Here is a 19,347-nt window from a genome sequence, read left to right on the forward strand (position 1 = left end):
GGCTGGGCTAAAGGAGGGAGCACCAGCTCCACCTCCTGACTCACCTCAGCAGGACACCCAGCCTGTCTGGGTTGGGGGCACAACGAAAAAATCTGAAGTAGGGGCCATGCTCACCCCAGGTTTAAAATTCCTAGTTACTGCTCTGCCTAGGACCCAGGTCTCTAAAGACAAATCCCATTCTGGGCATTTACTGCACCACACCGCTTTTCAGAGTGACTAACACTCTGATTTCCCTGTGTAGATGAATCCTTAATGAGAGACAGCCCCTGCCCGGAAGCGTTCACAATCTAAGGGGGAGATTTTCAAAAGCACCTGTGGGACTTAGGAGCACAAGGCAGTGGGCACAGAGCACAGTCACACACTTGTGCTCCTAAATCCCTGGGGGGCACTGAAAATTATCCCCTTAGACAAGGCAGAATTATTATCCCCATTTCACAGGTGGGGAGCTGAGGCCCAGAGAGATGAAGTGGCAGGCCCAAGGACTCTGTATGTAAGCGGAGGAATGGTCCCGCTATTGTGGGGAACTTTCCTGTCTTATACCGTACCCCGGTGAAATGGGCTAGTGAAAGGATCTGTGTCCTCGCTCCCACTCTCTTTATTCAGAGACCTGCCTGACCTCTAGGACTCCCCTTCCACTTTCCTATGTGGCAGAGTCCTCATAAAGAAAAATGGAAAAGGTTAAGGGAAAACACATCACCCCGCTCTGTGGTACGGGAACATCACAAACAGCCATCGCAGAAATGTAAGGGCAGTTCACAGTCTGTGCCTCACATGTGCCAGGAACCCTCCCAGGCCCTGGCTGTACTGTAGAGATGCTGTGAGTTGGACACTTGGCCACACACCCTGAGGTTCCAGGAGGCAGGGCCCTTCTTCCCAGCGTCGGCTCCCCATGTCGGGGTTACGATCCCGTCCAAGTCTGGCCTGCAAGGCCTCTTGACTGGTGGCAGCTTCCTTAGGGTTACCATATTTCCCAATTAAAAAAAGAGGACACTCCATGGGGCCCTGGTCAATTAGCTTAGGCGCCGCAAGCCTGGGAGGCGGGAGAAGTGAAGCAACGATGGCGTGCTGGGGAGGAGGCGGGGCAGGGGTGAGCTGGGGCGGGGGGGTGCCTCAGGTGGGGGGTGAGGGAGGTGCCTCAGCGTGGGGGTTGGGGAGCTGCCACGGGGGGGGGCGCATCAGGGCGGAGCTGCCGCGGGGGGGGGGGGCCTCAGGGCGGGGGCTCGGGGATGGGGGCGGGGGGCGCAAGGTGGAAGTTTCGCCTAGGGTGCGAAACATCCTTCCACCGGCCCTGGTTCCATTTAGATTTCATGGGACTACTCACATGTGTAAATGTATTCATCTGCTTGAAAATGCTAAAACTGGTAAACTTTTATATGGTATTAAGTTTATAAAAACATACCCACTACTGCATTTATCATGAAGTTGGCCTATTAACCTAAAAATGTGCAATAGAAAGTGTAGCGTGTTCCATTGTGTTTCCATTGCTTCCTACTGTCTGTATTATTGATTTCCACTTGATATTTGGGGGCTGAAAAGGCATGTACTATATGCTTTCAGTAGACAGTAAAGGTATCAGTGCTTTATAGACAAATCTCCCTTTGAGACTCTCTCATTTGCAGGCAGCATCTAAGAATAGAACAGTAAATCAATCTGGTTGTAATAGTGAAATTTCAGTTTTGTAATACAAGCAATTCACTCCTGTAAGACAAAAATAAATACGAGAGTATCTAGGACAAAGTTAAGTGTGAAAATAAACCAAATATATACTAAATTTAACTAAAGTTTGATTTTTTTTTTTTTTAACTCTTCTCTTTTGGTAACAAGTCTTAAGTTGTGTCTATATAACTATGGCACCCAAGATTGTGAGTTTACAATATCCTGATTTTAATAAATAGGAATTATGTGATCACTCTTCATTTTCTGCACTGTTGTTGCCTTTGGAATAGACTATGAACTCCCATTTTCTATTCTTCATAAAAGGGAAGATTCATAAGAATGATTAATCCATATTTTAATCTTTGATATGCACTGTGGAAAAACCAGCAGTAGGACCTATCTCGCTATTGTATATTTCGACTGACTGATCGTTCTGCCCCTTCTCTATATTTTAGTGAGTATGTAAATAAGTGGAGACGTGGAATGGCATACCCAGCAGTTTGCAGAATGTTGAAAAGGTCAGAATAGTGCAGCCAGACGTTATTGTCCCGTAATATACAGAATATATGAGGCATTCACCTTCTCCTAACTCAGTCATCTGACAAACATACATCAAATGGAACAACACGAATGCATTCCAGTGACATTTTTAACGAGTATGGAAAATGGTGTGAACTGCCCATTTTTATTACAACCCAGAAGCTATATTAGGGCCCTCCTAGTAGTACATACATATATTCCCCACTTTCAATTGCATAGTATCACACATATAAGTATGACAAATACACATCAGTCAAATGCAGTTAAGTTTAGTTTCATGATCAGAACCTAAAAAAAGATAAGGAAAAACTTGGATCAATATTTATTCCTCAATGTTCTATCTACCTACCATTTCCTACCTCCATCGTTGTAGTGTCTGAGCACCTCAGACTCCTTTGAAATAAGGAAGTATTATCCCCATTTTGCAGATGAAGAACTGAGGCACCCAGTAGATTAAGTGGCTTGCCCAAAAGCACACACAAAGTCTGTGGCAGAGTGAGGAATACAGATGTTTTTCAGGAGTCCCATTCCAGCATCCTTCCCACTAGACCATCCTTTATGCTTCTAGTCCTGTGGCCTGGACTTCCCTTTTCTGGAGGAAATACGACTTGGAACAATCCAAATGTGATAAATATTGCAAAGTAATGGTGGGTGGAGTAGTGTGTTTATTGAAGTCAATGACCGTTTTGTCTGAGCGAGGATATGTAGGTACACATGCTGGTCATTTGGACAAAGTTGCCATTGGCTTCAAAGTGAACTTTGCAGAATATGTGCAAGTTCAGTCCCATGAGGTTTACAATCCATTTGTAAACGTCTATGGATGAAAGCCACTATGGAAATGTTAGCCATTATAAACTCAGTTGCTTTTACTTCAAGAATTTTACATTGTGGTAGTGCAGATAAGAAAGAAAATAAAAGAGATCTGACTAAAGTTTTAAGACACCTCTATGGCAAATTTTGTCTTAAAGGATATTTGTCTGGTATCAATGGATATTGTGCCATAAAAATAAACAGTATAAAATCATTGTGTCCTCAGAGTTGTACATTAAGAAGCCTGATGCAAAACCCAATGAAGAATACGAAATACTTCAACAGAAGCACGGCAGTAATGAAAGATGTAAATATAGAGTAGATCAGTTTCTGCTCCCTGATATCTTAGTGAAAATCTCATGGATGTCTATGGGCATTAACCACATAGGACAGACAGCAGAATTTGGCCCAGTGTCCCCAAATCAGTCAAATTGACATAAATAGCAGCTATTCTCTGTTACCTCTGCGCATATCTGGATTAATCATACTGAAATTGATAGTTACTGCGGATTAAACCACCCTAATGGCAGAATCTGGCATCTAATTCTAAATGTAGCATTTTGGCTTTATCCCTGGGAAAAGCTATTAACAATGAACCAAATTAGCATTAAAGCATTAGCTGTAATACACGGAGTATTTAGGGAACTTTTTCTAAAGTTAAATGTCAGACAATGTGTCTCTAATATTCCATACAGATTAGTACAAAAGCTATTGTAATAGATGCAAATCCTACCTCCCCTTGTGGAGGCATGCATGGCCTGGAAAGCAGTGGAACTTCTGCATTTCTGCTGCAGAGCAGATGCATGTTACAGAGAGCCCATTCACAGGGACTCTGTACACACCACTCCCTGTGGAGAACTGCTCCTTAATATCTTTCTTCCCTAGAAGTATGGAGAGCTAGTGGTATTGCAGCTTCATGGATCCACTGTCCTAAACGGTTGGATAGGAGATGTGGAATCATGGTAGACAGTAAACTTTCAAGGAGGTAGACATAGCAATGGGATGTAGGCTCCATAGTTGTTCTGTATCTGGGATATGGTTTGGTGCAAGATTCTGTACCCACTATGTACCTAGGCATTTGCTCAGACCTTGCATAAGGAAAAAAGAATTTAAGACATTGAAGCATCGTTTTTAGCCCAGTTTGTGGAATACATAATGCACTCAGTTTAAGGTTGAAGACTATGGCTGTGGAGTAAATTACAGTGCCCACCATGAAGTATTATTGAGTATTACTAAAGGAGGATGGGTATCTACAGGGTAGACTGGCAGGAAAGATTCTGCTACCTATAAAATGTTATTAGTTCAACTACAAAACTAACATTATAGGTAGCATATTTTCCAATAGTAAGATACAGAATGCTTTTTATATTATATATAGTAGGCGGGGCTGGAATTACCCAACAATTCCCATAATAAAACATTGTTTTCAATTGCTTATAACTTTGCCAAATGAAGTGTTTGGGCTGAAATCTTCAGCTTCAGGCTGAAATTTTCTCAAAACAGTTCAGCCATCTCAGAGGACGAGTCTAGGGGAAAATACATTCTTTTACCCATGTTAAAGTCTGATGACTGTTGCCTTGAAAAGCTCTCGTGCCCCCATGCTTTGGAGCAAGGATTTGAAATTTGGCAGGGTGAGATCAGGAATACGCTTTTGCCATTGCTGTGAAAAACTGCCCAGATTTAATCACGTTATAAGCACTTGAAAAAAAATCACAGTTCACACATGCTCTGTGGGAACGTCTTAGATTTTAGCAGCTCAATTCCCCAGTTTGGGGGATGTTCCAGTTTGGGGCTCAGCAGGACTACCCCTGCAAATGTGGCTTTGGGGTTCTGCAGGCTGTGCCAGGTCAGGGTCCCGGCATCTGAACTGACAGCAGGGAACTTCTCTCTCCTGTGCTCTTCATTAACCCCCCTCCTGGGCCCAGCCTACTTGGAGAAAGAAGCTACTTTATACTTAAGGCAGTTGAATGCTGCCCCGGAGAACTGGAGTCTATCCTTGCCTCTGTCACAGAGTTCCTGTGTGATGCTAGTTAAGTCACTAAAACCAAACTTTTCACAGGCCATCACTACTATGTGTTTCTTATGGGGATACCACATATCGAACAATGAGGATAAAACAAAACAGTGAGTAGCTGCTCATTAAGTGAGCATCCCATTCTGTGCATTGAATAAGGCAAGAGTCCCATGGAAAAAATTATATATAATCATGTATGATAATGCATACGCACAAGCTGGCCAAATTAAGGTTGTTCAGGCAACCTTAATTCTGGCATTTCCTAACCTTTCAGTGTTTGACTTTGCAACCTTAATAGTCTTTTAATGTCATTTTTTGGTGCATTTATATTGCACACACATGTGCGCACACATACTCCTCTTGAAAACTCAGCTTTCCTATTGATTGTTTTAAAGTTTAGGATTTCTATATTATTTTTTGTTTAGGAAACACCATCATATTGCATCAAGACTCTTCTCAATACTCCCATCCTTAAAAGTGAATTGAATGAAGACTTTGTCAGTTGACTGGTAATAAGATAAACATTAGACAAATGACAACCCATTGCTGCTGTTCTTCCATTGGCAGCTTTTTGCATAAAATTAACATCCTTGGAAGAGCTCACAGAAATTTAGAATGAAATAAGGTCTAAAATAAAATTCAGGACCCTGGACAGTAAATTTAGCTTAATCTTATTTTACACGTCAGCATGTGCCTAAATTTTGCTATCCTATAGAGCTCCCTCCAATCAGAGCTTCAAGTAAATGGGAGTTTTAATTATTATTTTACCATCTCTACCTGATTTCCACATCTCTCAGCAGTTACCATATCTTTGCATATTCCCTTTCACTTATTTTACAGTGTCCTTGATTGATTTGCTTAACAATCAGTCCCAGGATATTTCACAGTTACAGTTCACAGAGGAAATTTTTTTTCCTAAACAGCTAGGCAGTAAAAAATGAGAATGCTCAAATAGAAGATGTTTTTCTCAATACCTCTGAAAACAAGAAAACTACCATGAACCCTGGCAAGGTAAATCCCTTGACACTTCCCTTGTTTGGAAAATGAATTAACCGAGAAATTTGCCCTTCTTAAAGTAATACTTATGTCACCCTTTCTACTATATTTCTGAGATCAAGCAAATATATATTTTTAAAACCAGATGATAATTAAATGATGGATTCAATTACTATACACACTGACATGCAAACATTAATTTCAATTACACCTAATTCTAACTAAATATCCATAAAGAGGAGATTTTACCTAAAATTAATTGTAATAAAGGCCAAGGAATTAACAGCACAGAAAATCTCTAGTTCTGTTGGCATGTGGCATTTTCAGATCTTTAGCTCGTCTAAGGAATATGTAATTCTAAGTAGAGCTGGGTGAACTTTTTTCAGACAAATGGTTTATTTAACAGCTTAAACAGGAGAAACGGAGAGCAGCCTATCCAAAAATGGCCTATACCCTGCAGGTTAAGATGCTCACCTGGCAGGGGGAAAATCTGAGTTCCAGTCCCTGCTCTGGAGTAGAGATTCACACCTGGGTCTCCCACATCCCAGGCAACTGCCCTAACTGCTGGGGTAAAGGTTAGAAAGCAAGAGTTAGACACACAGACCTCACCTACTGGGCTAAAGGTTTAAGGCATGGGCCACAACACACAGACACACGGTTTGCTGGTCCAAAGCAGACATTGCTTACGAATTCCAAAGCATTTACCGATGTGAATATTTTTTTCTGATTTTGCAGTTTGCTGCCTGAAACAGACAAATCAATTATTCACCCAGCTCTAATTGTCAGACATCAACCCCAGCAGTAGTTAGATGAGTCTAGGAGCTGCTCTATTATAACCTAGCTAGTATGGCCCCTTTGGGGCCATAGTCTAGCAGAGAATTAGAACACAGCTGTGCTTCACCCCTTCTCTGAACACACCCTTGATATGCCCCCTACACCAGGGTGCGTGCACCAGCCCGCTAGGCTAATTTTACGCTTGTTAAGACTCTCCCACCCCCATTCTGGGGGAATTCTCCACTGTCTTGCCACAGGCAGATCATGGCTCTTTGTACTGCCTGAATGGTGCAAAGGTTCTCTTGCCTGATCCGGCTCCTAGCTCAAAGTCATCTGGCCGCCTAGAATTGATGCAGTGAGGATGATCTTCAGATTCATAGTCTCAGCATGTTGATCCAATAATCTAAGTTCCATACACGGTGACCAGACAGCAAGTGTGAAAAATCGGGACGGGGGTGAGGGACGGTAATAGAAGCCTATATAAGAAAAAGACTCCAAAATCAGGACTGTCTGTATAAAATCAGGACATCTGGTCACCTTGTTCCATAGGAAAGGGGAGGGGGAAATAATTTTTAAATACAATTAGCAAAGTACTGTACCAATAGTTTGTCACGAGATTGATAGCACAGCATGCTTCACTTACAGTTGCCACAGTCACACATTTAGAAAATGACAAATCTATCCTGGCCTGCTTCCAAAAGAAGTGGATTTTTACTCCGATGGTCTGAACAGTCATATTCAGATCTTTAAAACTGATTGAATCGGAACCTGAAGCTTTGAGGTGTTCACATCTCCCTGTTTTGATTTTTAAAAAATACACGAGGAATTCTGCAACAAGTAGTGGACAATTTAGGCTAAATAAGGTCCAACAAAGAAGCAGCCATATTTTGCGGCAGAAGTACATGCGCAGTGTAGAAAGCAAGAATCTTAAAGCACGTTACAAACTTTATCCTCAGAATCCTCCAAGAGGTATTAACACATTTTCTAGGTCAGAAAATTATGTCTGACAGGAGTTATGTCACTTGACTAAGGTCACTATCAAATCACTGGTAGAGCGGGAAAAAATTTTTGATTCCTAATCATCTGCAGAAGCTACAAGGCCATACCTTCTCCTGAGAAATACAGGACAATATGGCCAGATTCAATTGATTGCAGGGCTAGTCATCTGACAGAAGGATGAATATATATTTGTTCAAAAATCTTGAACAAATATTCTGCCAGCTTTAACATTTAGCTTTAATCTATTGGAAAGCCTTGAATGATCCTCATTAGGAAACAGTTAAGACTATTAGAGGAAACTCCAGTATTTGAAGAACTAATCTTTAAAATATAATGTCAATGTATAGAAGGGTTAAGTCTGCTGCATATTCTATAATGAGATTGTGATTCACAAATCCTTCCAAAATCCATAATGCTTATGAATATTAAAATCAAAAATTCTGGATGAAAATGAGCAAGCAAAGCAAGCAATTAAATCAATCTATTGTACTTCCCTTCTAGTTTTGTCCAGGGCTGAAATTATTGTCTGGTTTAGCAAAGTGTCTTGGATAATTAAATTGTTTTGAACTATCACACTAGTCCTCTGTGATGCTCTCTGGTCCTTTTGTCATCTCTCTGTCTTGCTCATTCTCCCCAACAGAGACAAACAGAGAAAACAAGTGGGTAGCAATTTGTAGTTTCTGCTTCCATCTGAACTTGACAGGGCTGTTTTGATCTTGTTAAATTCCAAATCATGGAAAAAGAAAAAAAAATCACACACCTTAAGAAGAAACAAGACATGCTCTTGGGCTTATTTGAAGCCTGAAGGAACTCTTTTATCTATTGTCAATAAGAACCGTGCAAACCCACTTTCATTTGAATCTTCTTATAGTAGAGAAAGCTAAGAGGTGAGTACTGAAGTTGGCAATTAGGTCACATAAGATATTGTCTGTGGTCAGGCCACTAACTGCTCTTAAAAAATCCTGTGTAAATGTTGAGATTTATAGGGATACTATCAACTTAAATGTCGGATATAGGAAATATTAACTGCTATTCTCCTGGACCTACAGAGAGAAGACAACTAAAGATTCATTTGGCAATGGAATGCTAAATTGGTCTTTCTATTAAAGTGGCCACGTTAATGGAGTGAATGTAGATTCTTTGGTATGTAGTAGCATCTTAATATTTGCCTCACTATTTAAAGGGCATACACAAATTGGATGCACAGGTTAATCTTCTGGGTTTATTGACATTGTAAAATTAGGATGATTTTGAATAGAATATTGATGTTGATTTCTAATAAAAATATATTAGAACACAAACTATTGGTACCTGTAGGCAACATTTTAAGACAGGCAAATAAACAAATTAAAACCAGGAGCTACCCCACTCCTGTCCACAACTCTCATCAGAACTCTCCACCCAATGCCTCTTTCAAGCTCTGTGATATAGAGAAAAATGTGTTGTGCTCTGAAGGTCAACAAACCCTTCCACACCAAGTGTGTGTGTGGCGGGGAGAGGGGGGGAGGTTCTCACTGAGAATTCTCTACTCCCAGCTCCTTGCCTTTTAAATCAAGGTGGGTACAGCTGGAAGAACGCCACTCGGTACTTTAGAACTATATTTAGGGTACGGTTACCTTGTAAACATTAATCTTTCAGCATATTATGAAAGTTTAGAAACAATAATCAAACGTATCACTGCGTCAGCAAGAAAGTGCTGCATGTAAATTCCTAGATCCTAGGGGACAACTAATGGATTATACTATGGGACAAAAAAATGCAAGGACTTTTATTTCCCTCTAGAGATATTCTGAAATCCTATTACTGCAACATATCTCCCAGGGGTAGGAGATTTTTTTTGTATCAACACTTTTTACAAGTAGAAAAAAATAGTTTCATATGGGGAACCGGTCAAAGAAATATTCTGCAGGGGCTAGATATGTAAGATGAGGTGGGGGGAATTGAGGTTAGAAAGAAAGATCCAATAAGAGTATAGGAAACAAGGATGTGCATGTTTTGTATTACTTTGTTTCACTGATGTACTTGGGGACATTTCATTAACCTCGAAGGAGTCATTAATTCTGAGGGTTCTTTCCCCCCAAAAAGTAAAATCTATGAGCTTAATTAATGGAACTGAATTGGCATTCAGCTTGCTGGGATGATCCAAAACCCATGTCAGTGGGTGTCTTGACAGTGATTACAGTAAGCTTTGGATGATGCCCTTTGAACCCTGTGTGTGTGTGTGTGTGTGTTTGTTTTCATCACTAAGGATCTAATTCTATCATCAGACACATGCACACAAATCCGAATTAAGATAATTGGAGTATCTGTATCTGAGGGCAGGATTTGGCCTTGGGTACTTTAGGCAGAATTCACTGTTGCCTTCTCTCTAGCAATCCTTACAAACTGTTGAAAGCTAATTTTTAAGATGAATTCAGGTCACAAACGATTCACATTATTGTCCACAACTTAACAGACAACCAATTCAAGGACCAAAGTTCCATTCAATGGGACTTAAACACATGCTTAAGTGCTTTGTGGAAAAGGGATGCACTTAAGCACAAGCCTGAAGTTAACTTTACTGAATTGGGACTTAGAACAGTAGGTTTACATTAAAAACGTATGGCCCTATCACACTGGTATCTGTGCAACACAATCTAACAATCTCAAACCATGATCCTACTTCCTTTTATAATTGTGTAAATCGGGATTCAGTGGTCTTGTTCCAGCGTAAACCTAGAGTCAGGCAATAGGAGATGGAAAATAACTTAACTTAAGCATGATGAGGCTAACAATCTGTCACAACAAATGCTTCTTTTATAACTTAAACCCACATACTTCAATCCTTAATAGTATTTGCAATTCCAGACCTCAACATAAGGAATGTTTCCAACCTGACAAGACTTCCACCAGAACTTCAAAATCCCACTATTACCCACAGCAACAATGTGGCCCACAGCTAACTACTCTCAAAAAGGTCACTTTGCAGAACTCTCTTATAAAGTTTCTTCCTATTACCACAAGTGTCTGTGGCTGATTAAGATTCAGACACATTCAGACTAGCAAGAGAAAATGTAAGAGACAGACAAAAGAATACAAACGTTTTCATCAAAGAACCTTGTCAATAAACAATGCATTCTTTCCCTTTATCTTTTAAAGGATCACCCTCCTGTATTTTATTAAAATATTTGTCTCCTATGCACGGTGAACATTGACTGACCAGCACAGGCACCAATGAAGGCATCCATTAATTTATCAATCACCCAAAAGAGCGGCAGCCCTGCATATTTAATACTCAGGGTAACCAATTAGTATTGCCATTCCTTGAAGCTACACAAACTCATTTCCTTAAACTGCTGTTGCAGTAAATTCTACCATTATAAATGAGAAGCAGCAAATTGATTTGCATGTAATAACAGTGGCAATAAACCTTTCAATTTTTCCCATCTGTTAACAGAACTGATATTTAGGTTCTATTATTCCCAGAAGGGGACTTACCCAGCTGGACATCTATGACACTCGGCTGGTTCTCCACGGGGAACAATGGTTTTGGAGGTTTGTCGGTGAGCAAAGCTAGAAAATGAGAACAAGTAATGGAAAAATTGAGACAAATTACAATTAGAGGAAGATTCTGTCACACAGAAGCTACTGAGTATTTGCAGACTTGATGACGTGTAAACATTTATTACACAACGTTGCTGCTTGGCTGTCGATACAGTATCAATTCCCTAGCAGGCTTAGTGGCCAATTGATTCAGTGGAAGCAGTTACGTTTTAAAATATGATACAATAAATTGACTCCTCTCTGGGGATGTCGTCGTCTTCTTTTTGTTGGATAATAAACTGAACAGAATGAATTTCCTTTAAGAGTTTTAGGTCCTGATCTTGTAAAGTCTAATACATAATAATAATGCCTAACTTTTTAGTGAGACCACTCCCAGTGTGTAACAAACTGGATTGCTCACAGGTGTAGAAGTGAGCACGTTTAAGGCCTGGCCTATTCTTAAAAGTTTAGGTTGACGGAACTACCTTGGCAGTGCTTAATTTGTAATGAAAGAGGTGCCGGAGCTCAAGCAATTGGGTGCCGAGACTCAAGAAATGTTTTTAGATTCATAACAGATGCAGCAAGCCCATAGGTGCCAGGGCTATGAACTGCTAAGCCTAAAGGTGCCAGGGCTCAGCCCTGGCACAAATTAAGCACTGTACCTTGGTCAGCAGTATGAAAAGAATCCACACACCTGACTAATGGGACTCTGCCAATCTAGCTCCCAGTGTGTAGACACAGTTATGTCAATGAAAAAGAATGCTTCTGCCAAGATAGCTACTGTCGTTTGTGGCGGTGGTGTTCCTACACAGACAGAAAACCCCCTTCCATTGGTGTAGGCTGAGTCTACCCTAGGGGGTTATGCTGTCATGGCTATGGTTTTGCAGGACTGGAGCCCTTAGGTCCTGATTCAAAGTTCATTGAAGTCAATGGAAAGACTCCCAGTGATTTTAATGGGCTTTGGATCTGGATCTAAGTATCATTTTGTCAATGTAACACTGGTGTGTGTGTGTGTGTGTGTGTGTGTGTGTGTGTGTGTGTGTGTGTGTGTAAAAAAGAGACATTTGCTATTACAAATTAGGTGGCTTTTCTTTATGGAACGATCGGGTATATAGGGAAGTCAGCAAGTATAGAACACATGGCAGCTGTACCTGTATTTTAATTTTGATAAATAATAATGCAGAATGTATGTCTGTTAGGAGACCTATACTGCCCCCTCCTTTTTATATTTCTTAAGTTTTACATTTTTAAAGGGAATTTACATCCCCCCCCCTTTCTGAAGATATATTGCGATGCCCAATTCCAGAATGAAAATCAAAAGTGACAGAATGGAGATCAGTCATAGAAATCATAGGCAAAGGACTGGGAGTCAGGAGTCCTGGTGCTGCCTCACTTAATCTGGGTGCAGAGTCAGTCTCTGTGCCTCAATTTCTGCATCTGTAAATGGCTATTTCCCCCGTATGTAAAGCATTCTGAGATGCACAATGAAAAGCATTACATTAGTGTTAGGTATTAATATTATATAATAAACATCATAAATAATGTTTCCCCCATTACATAATCTGTTTCTTTCTGTTCCTTCTACTTTGGACTGCTATGTACTGGTCTGATCATTCAGAGTCCCTTTCACTTGTCACTCCTGACTATTAACACTTCAGATTTACCTGCCCTCTGAATGATTTATTCTTCCCAAACAAATGATGTCATGGCAGAGCAAGCATGTAAGAGGTGCCCTCTACAGTCAATGCTGGTGTTGATCATTAGAAACAGGCATTTTCCCCACTAGAGGGTTTTTAAACCTCCTCCTACCACAGCCTGTCTTTGTGGGTATTTCAGTGGAAAGCACAGCCACAGACAGTGGTTGTGATCCAGATCCCGAGTGCCTTCGCTATGGAGCTCAGCACCCTCCAACCCCATTGGTTTGAAGAGTCCCTGAACTGAAATATTTAGATGTTTCCAAATCAAATTTGTTTTTACCACAAGAATTCACTGAAATTGACCTGAATCTGCATTTAATTTTTTTTTGCACAAAAAGTTTCACCCAGCTCTCATGGTAGACCCCACGCTATGAGCTAAATGGTTTCCTAACACGCAGGCAGAGCAGCCTCCAAATCGCTTGGCGATATGGATAAATAGAGGTTCGGGAGAAGAGGACAATGATAGGTAGTTGTGTTGCAAGAGAGGTGGCAGACAATACTTTCCCACTGCAGGCACTATATTTTTCATTCAGTGATGGTTAGGATTTCCTCTCTTTTTATACTTCAATTCCTTTCTTGAAATTGTCAATAAATAATAAGTTAGAAACAGTTAAGAACCACTGACCCAGAAGTACATAAAATGAAATGTAATCTGCTATCAATCATAAAAAAATTATTTTGTGAAATTCTCTGCTGGTGTCCCTTAGTTTAGTGCAAAGATTAGATGTGCTCCCTAGCATTTGCTGGGAGGGTACCTCATCACTAGAGACACAAGCTGATAAAATTGTTTTTCTGCACTTTTGGTTTAGTTTCTTTATTGGTTCTTGTTCGTGCTAGATAGACTCACTGGAAAGAGGCAGAAGGAAGCAATTGTTAAAGGAATAGGAAGAATACAACAGCACTCCGACTGCAGAAGGTTCAGCTGAGGTCACCAGCCTCTGAAAACAATGATCCTTCTAGGAGAACCATAGCAAATACATTGTTACCCAGGAGGAATGGTTCCCCCTCACTCCCACACCAGGCTGTTGGCTTGTGCCTGAAAGTCTGTAGCACCAAGTATATTCAGTTTCAAAGTAACAGGAGTTAAAGACACGCTGGTTTTGGTTGCAGTCTCTATAAGGACCTGTTCCAAAGCTCACTGAAGTCAGTGCAAAGCTCCCGGCTCCAATGACACTTTGGTACACGCCTTAAGGGTTTGATCCTGCCAGTTTCTGAGCACTCACAGAATTGAGGCCTAGGTGCAGAGCGATGGCTCATTTCTCAATCTATATTTCATTCTACCCTCTGGAAAAAAAAAGCCAGACTAAATTGCCATTTATTAGCATATTTTGACGGGTTTATGTCCAAGGGGTAATTTACATGACCTCAGAATGTGATCCGTTGAGCCATATTCATTGCTGGTATCAAGCTATTGAAATCAATGGACTTACACCATGGTTGAATTTGCCCCCTTATGTTTTGAGAATAGTGTTACTACAGTAGTTGTCCCCATTTTGTCTATTATCCTCACTTAGGCCTGGTCTACACTAGGCGTTTATGTCGAAGTTAGCGCCGTTACATCGAATTAACCCTGCACCCGTCCACACCGCGAAGGTATTTAGTTCGACATAGAGGTCTCTTTAATTCGACTTCTGTACTCCTCCCCGACGAGGGGAGTAGCGCTAAATTCGACATGGCCATGTCGAATTAGGCTAGGTGTGGATGGAAATCGACGCTAATAGCTCCAGGAGCTATCCCACAGTGCACCACTCTGTTGACGCTCTGGACAGCAGTAAGAGCTCGGATGTTCTGAACTGCCACACAGGAAAAGCCCCGGGAAAATTTGAATTTGAATTCCTTTTCCTGTCTGGCCAGTTTGAATCTCATTTCCTGTCTGGACATCGTGGCGAGCTCAGCAGCACTGGCAACGATGCAGAGCTCTCCAGCACTGATGGCAGTGCAAGCTCAGAATAGAAAGAGGGCCCCAGCATGGACTGATCGGGAAGTCTTGGATCTCATCGCTGTGTGGGGCGATGAGTCCGTGCTTTCCGAGCTGCGATCCAAAAGACGGAATGCAAAGATCTATGAGAAGATCTCTAAAGACATGGCAGAGAGAGGATACAGCCGGGATGTAACGCAGTGCCGCGTGAAAATCAAGGAGCTGAGGCAAGGCTACCAGAAGACCAAAGAGGCAAACGGACGCTCCGGATCCCATCCCCAGACATCCCGTTTCTACGAGGCACTGCATTCCATCCTCGGTGCGGCCGCCACCACTACCCCACCACTGACTGTGGACTCTGAGGATGGGATAGTGTCCACGGCCGGATCCTCGGACATGTTAGCGGACGGGGAAGATGAGGAAGGAGATGAGGAGGACGAGGCAGTCGACAGCGCTCACAACGCTGATTTCCCCGACAGCCAGGATCTCTTCATCACCCTTACAGAGATCCCCTACCAACCCTCCCCAGCCGTTACCCCGGACACAGAATCTGGTGAAGGATCATCCAGTAAGTGTTGTAAACATCTAAACATTTATTTGTAACAGAACATGAATATTAACAATTTAAAAAATGGGTTTCTCACGATTAGTTTGATTAACTTTACGGTTCAGTCATGGGCAGTGCAACTATTGAAAAAAAATCTAGCAATGTCCGGTTTTGCATGATTGTCCTGCCCAAGCCGCTCTACTGTTTAGTCCCTGCTACTGCAGCTACAGTAAGATGCGGTCTATATGTCCGGGGATGGAGCAGAAATCCTCCTGGGACATCTCAAGGAAGCTCTCCTGCAGGTAATTTGAAATCCGCTGCATTAGGTTCTTGGGGAGAGCGGCCTTATTGGGTCCTCCGTAGTAGGACACGTTGCCGCGCCACGAGACTAGCAAGTACTCCGGAATCATTGCTTGGCACAGCATGGCGGCATACGGCCCTGGTCTTTGGAGGCTTTCCCGGAGCATTCTCTGTCTGTCGCTCTCAGAGATCCTCATGAGGGTGATGTCGCTCATGATGACCTGCTTTGAATGAGGTAGGGGAATGTTAGTGTTGGGACTGCTTTACCGTTCCTTTACAGAACTGTAACCGCTGGTTTGCAGCCACGCGGTGGAGGCGGGAGAGGGACAGCCGCGAGGGTGTGGCACAGGAGCAGACTTCCTGCTTGCCGGATTGCTGGCAGCAGGGACCGACATTGATTTCAATGTGAAATGAGGCCATTGCTAATATTAAAGTTTTAAGCTGCCACGAATCTACGGCTTACCATGTCTGCGTGCAAGAGCAATTCCGTTGTCCTGACACGGTTCTCAAATGTGCTCTGCAAAACCCCAGACACTGAATGCGAAGGCCGAGAATTCGACCTTGTGCTGAGTGCGCATGTGATAGGTGCTGTGCATGGTCCTGTTCACAGAGAAAGACTATGTTCTTTGTTCACAACTACATTTATCTTTCTGAGGAATTCACTCCCTTTTTCCCATTCCCACAGCCCCATCTGCGACTGTCTCACAACCTAGCCTGTCATCACACTCCCAGAGGCTAGGGAGGATTAGGCATAAGAAGAAGAGGACACGGGAGGACATGTTCTCAGAGCTTATAGCCTGCTCCAGAGCCCAGGCAGCACAGCAGACCCAGTGGCGGGAGAACTTGACCCGAATGCACCAAGCCAACATGGATCGGGAGGAGAGGTGGCGTCAGGAAGACCAGCAGGCGACTCAAACCCTGCTTGGACTACTGAGGGAGCAAACGGACACGCTCCGGCGCCTTGTGGATGTTCTGCAGGAACGGAGGCAGGAGGACAGAGCCCCGCTGCAGTCCATCTCTAACCGCCCTCCCCCGCCACCAAGTCCCATACTCCCTTCACCCAAAGTGCACAGAAGGAGAGGCGGCAGAGTCCCTGCTAACTCTCACTCCACCCCTGCAGAGAGCTCGAGCAGCAGAAGGCTCTCATTCCCCAAAGTTTGACAAGTTCTTTCTTTCCCGCCTGACACAAGCCCCCGTCCAAGTTTCACTTCCCAGTTCCATGTGTAGTTGATAATAAAAAATATGTTTCTGTTAACTACTGTTTCCATCATGTTCTTTTGGAGGAGGGGGGGAAAAGGGGGTTGGTAATTGGACAGGACAGTCACCTTTGGCAGGGTACATAGTCGGGGGCAGGCACAGCAGCAGGGCACATACATAGTGCAGTGATGCAGTGACTACTTACCCTGGTTAGTCTGGGAGGTTGTTTTCATGTTATGTGGTGGGGGGTGGGTTGCTCTGTGACTTTGTGGCAGGGGAGGGCAGTTAGAGATCTTAAGCGGCGGTCCTTAGGCAGGATCACAGAGCCACACAGCAGGGGATCTGTAACCGTCCTCCCCCTGCCACAAAGTCACATAGACCCCCCATACACACAGTCCCTATCAGGAGAGGTGACAGGCTCCGTTGAAACAACCATCCCACCGCAGCGGAGCCTGTCAGTCCTTGAGTTTAGAAGCTGCATTCGCGCGACTACACTACACCCGCTCCGCACCACAGTCTGCGTCCCAGTTTTAAAAAATTCCCGCGAAAACAGTATTAAAGAAAACGGTGTGCTTTAACAAAGTAGAACTATTTTTATTTTGAAACGTGTGTTGGAAGTGGGGTGAAGGGGGTATGTAACTGGATAGGATAGTCAACATGAACTGGGTAAAGAAACGGGGGCAGGTTCGGCTTCTCTGTACACAAAATTAGAAAGTCACAGGTTACCCTGCTCACTCAGGAACTTTGCTTTCAAAGCCTCCCGGATGCACAGCGCTTCCCGCTGGTCTCTTCTAATCGCCCGGCTGTCTGGCTGTGAGTAATCAGCAGCCAGGCTATTTTCCTCAACCTCCCACCCCGCCATAAAGGTCTCCCCCTTGCTCTCACAGAGATTGTGGAGCACACAGCAAGCTGCTATAACAATGGGGATATTGGTTTCGCTGAGATCACAGCGAGTCAGCAAGCTTCTCCATCTCCCCTTGAGACGTCCAAAAGCACACTCCACCACCATTCTGCACCTGCTCAGCCGGTAGTTGAAGAGTTCTTTTTCAGTGTCCAGGGCACCTGTATAGGGCTTCATGAGCCAGGGCATTAGCGGGTAGGCTGGGTCCCCGAGGATGACTATAGGCATCTCCACATCCCCAACAGTTATTTTGTGGTCCGGGAAGTAAATACCTTGCTGCAGCCGTCTAAACAGACCAGAGTTCCTGAAAACACGAGCGTCATGAACCTTGCCCGGCCATCCCACGTAGATGTTGGTAAAACGTCCCCTGTGGTCCACCAGTGCTTGCAGCACCATGGAAAAGTAGCCCTTTCTGTTAATGTACTGGCTGGCCTGGTGTTCCGGTGCCAGGATAGGGATGTGAGTTCCATCTATGGCCCCACCGCAGTTTGGGAATCCCATCGCTGCAAAGCCATCTATGATCGCCTCCAAGTTTCCCAGGGTCACTACCTTTGGCAGCAGTACATCAACGATTGCCTTGGCTACTTGCATCACAACAACCCCCACGGTAGATTTGCCCACCCCAAACTGGTTCACGACTGACCGGTAGCTGTCTGGCGTTGCAAGCTTCCAGAGGGCTATGGCCACTCGCTTCTGGACAGTCAGGGCTGCTCGCATCCGGGTGTCATTGCGCTTCAGGGCAGGGGACAGCAACTCACAAAGTTCAAGGAAAGTTCCCTTCCGCATGCGGAAGTTTCGCAGCCACTGTGATTCATCCCAGACCTGCAGCACTATGCGGTCCCACCACTCAGTGCTTGTTTCCCGTGCCCAGAATCGCCGTTTCACAGCATCAACATGACCCATTGCCACCGTGATGTCCTCGGCGCTGGGTCCCCTGCTTTCTGAGAGGTCTGTGCTACTCTCAGACTTCAGGCCATCACCGCGTTGACGTAGCCTCCTCGCCTGACTTTTCTGCATCTGCCTCAGGGCAACCTGTATGATAAGCTGCGAGGCGTTGAGAGCGGCCACAACTGCAGCGATGGTTGCAGCGGGCTCCATGCTCACAGTGCTGTGGCGTCCGCGCTGTCAATGACTGGAAAAAAGTGCGCGAAATGATTTCCCGCCGGCGCTTTCAGGGAGGGAGGGAGGGCGGGAGTGATGGACGGATGACGACAGTTACCCAAAAGCACCCTGGCCCCTTTTTTTTTTTTACCCAGAAGGCATTTGCGGCTCCACCCAGAATTCCAATGGGCGGCGGGGACTCCGGGAACTGTGGGATAGCTGCCCTCAGTGCACCGCTTCCAATGTCGACGCTTTCCCCGTTAGTGTGGACTCACAAAGTCGAATTACTGTCCTTAGTGTGGACACACACGTTCGACTTTGCAATATCGATTCCAAAAATTCGATTTAAGTAAAATCGAACTACTCTCGTAGTGT

General features: G+C 43.7%; 1 protein-coding gene across 2 annotated transcripts in view; it reads right to left on the bottom strand.

Annotated features, from left to right (window-relative positions):
• The window catches only part of IL1RAPL2 (interleukin 1 receptor accessory protein like 2), a 563,242-nt gene that overhangs the window by 134,328 nt on the left and 409,567 nt on the right, over positions 1-19,347 (bottom strand). For both annotated transcript variants that reach the window (XM_034782543.1, XM_034782544.1), the window contains one exon: positions 11,267-11,341. In XM_034782543.1, coding sequence (XP_034638434.1) covers positions 11,267-11,341 — 75 coding nt within the window. The remainder of the gene's footprint in view (positions 1-11,266; positions 11,342-19,347) is intronic.

Source organism: Trachemys scripta, chromosome 9, assembly GCF_013100865.1.
Source record: "Trachemys scripta elegans isolate TJP31775 chromosome 9, CAS_Tse_1.0, whole genome shotgun sequence".
In the NCBI taxonomy this organism is placed as follows: domain Eukaryota; kingdom Metazoa; phylum Chordata; order Testudines; family Emydidae; genus Trachemys; species Trachemys scripta.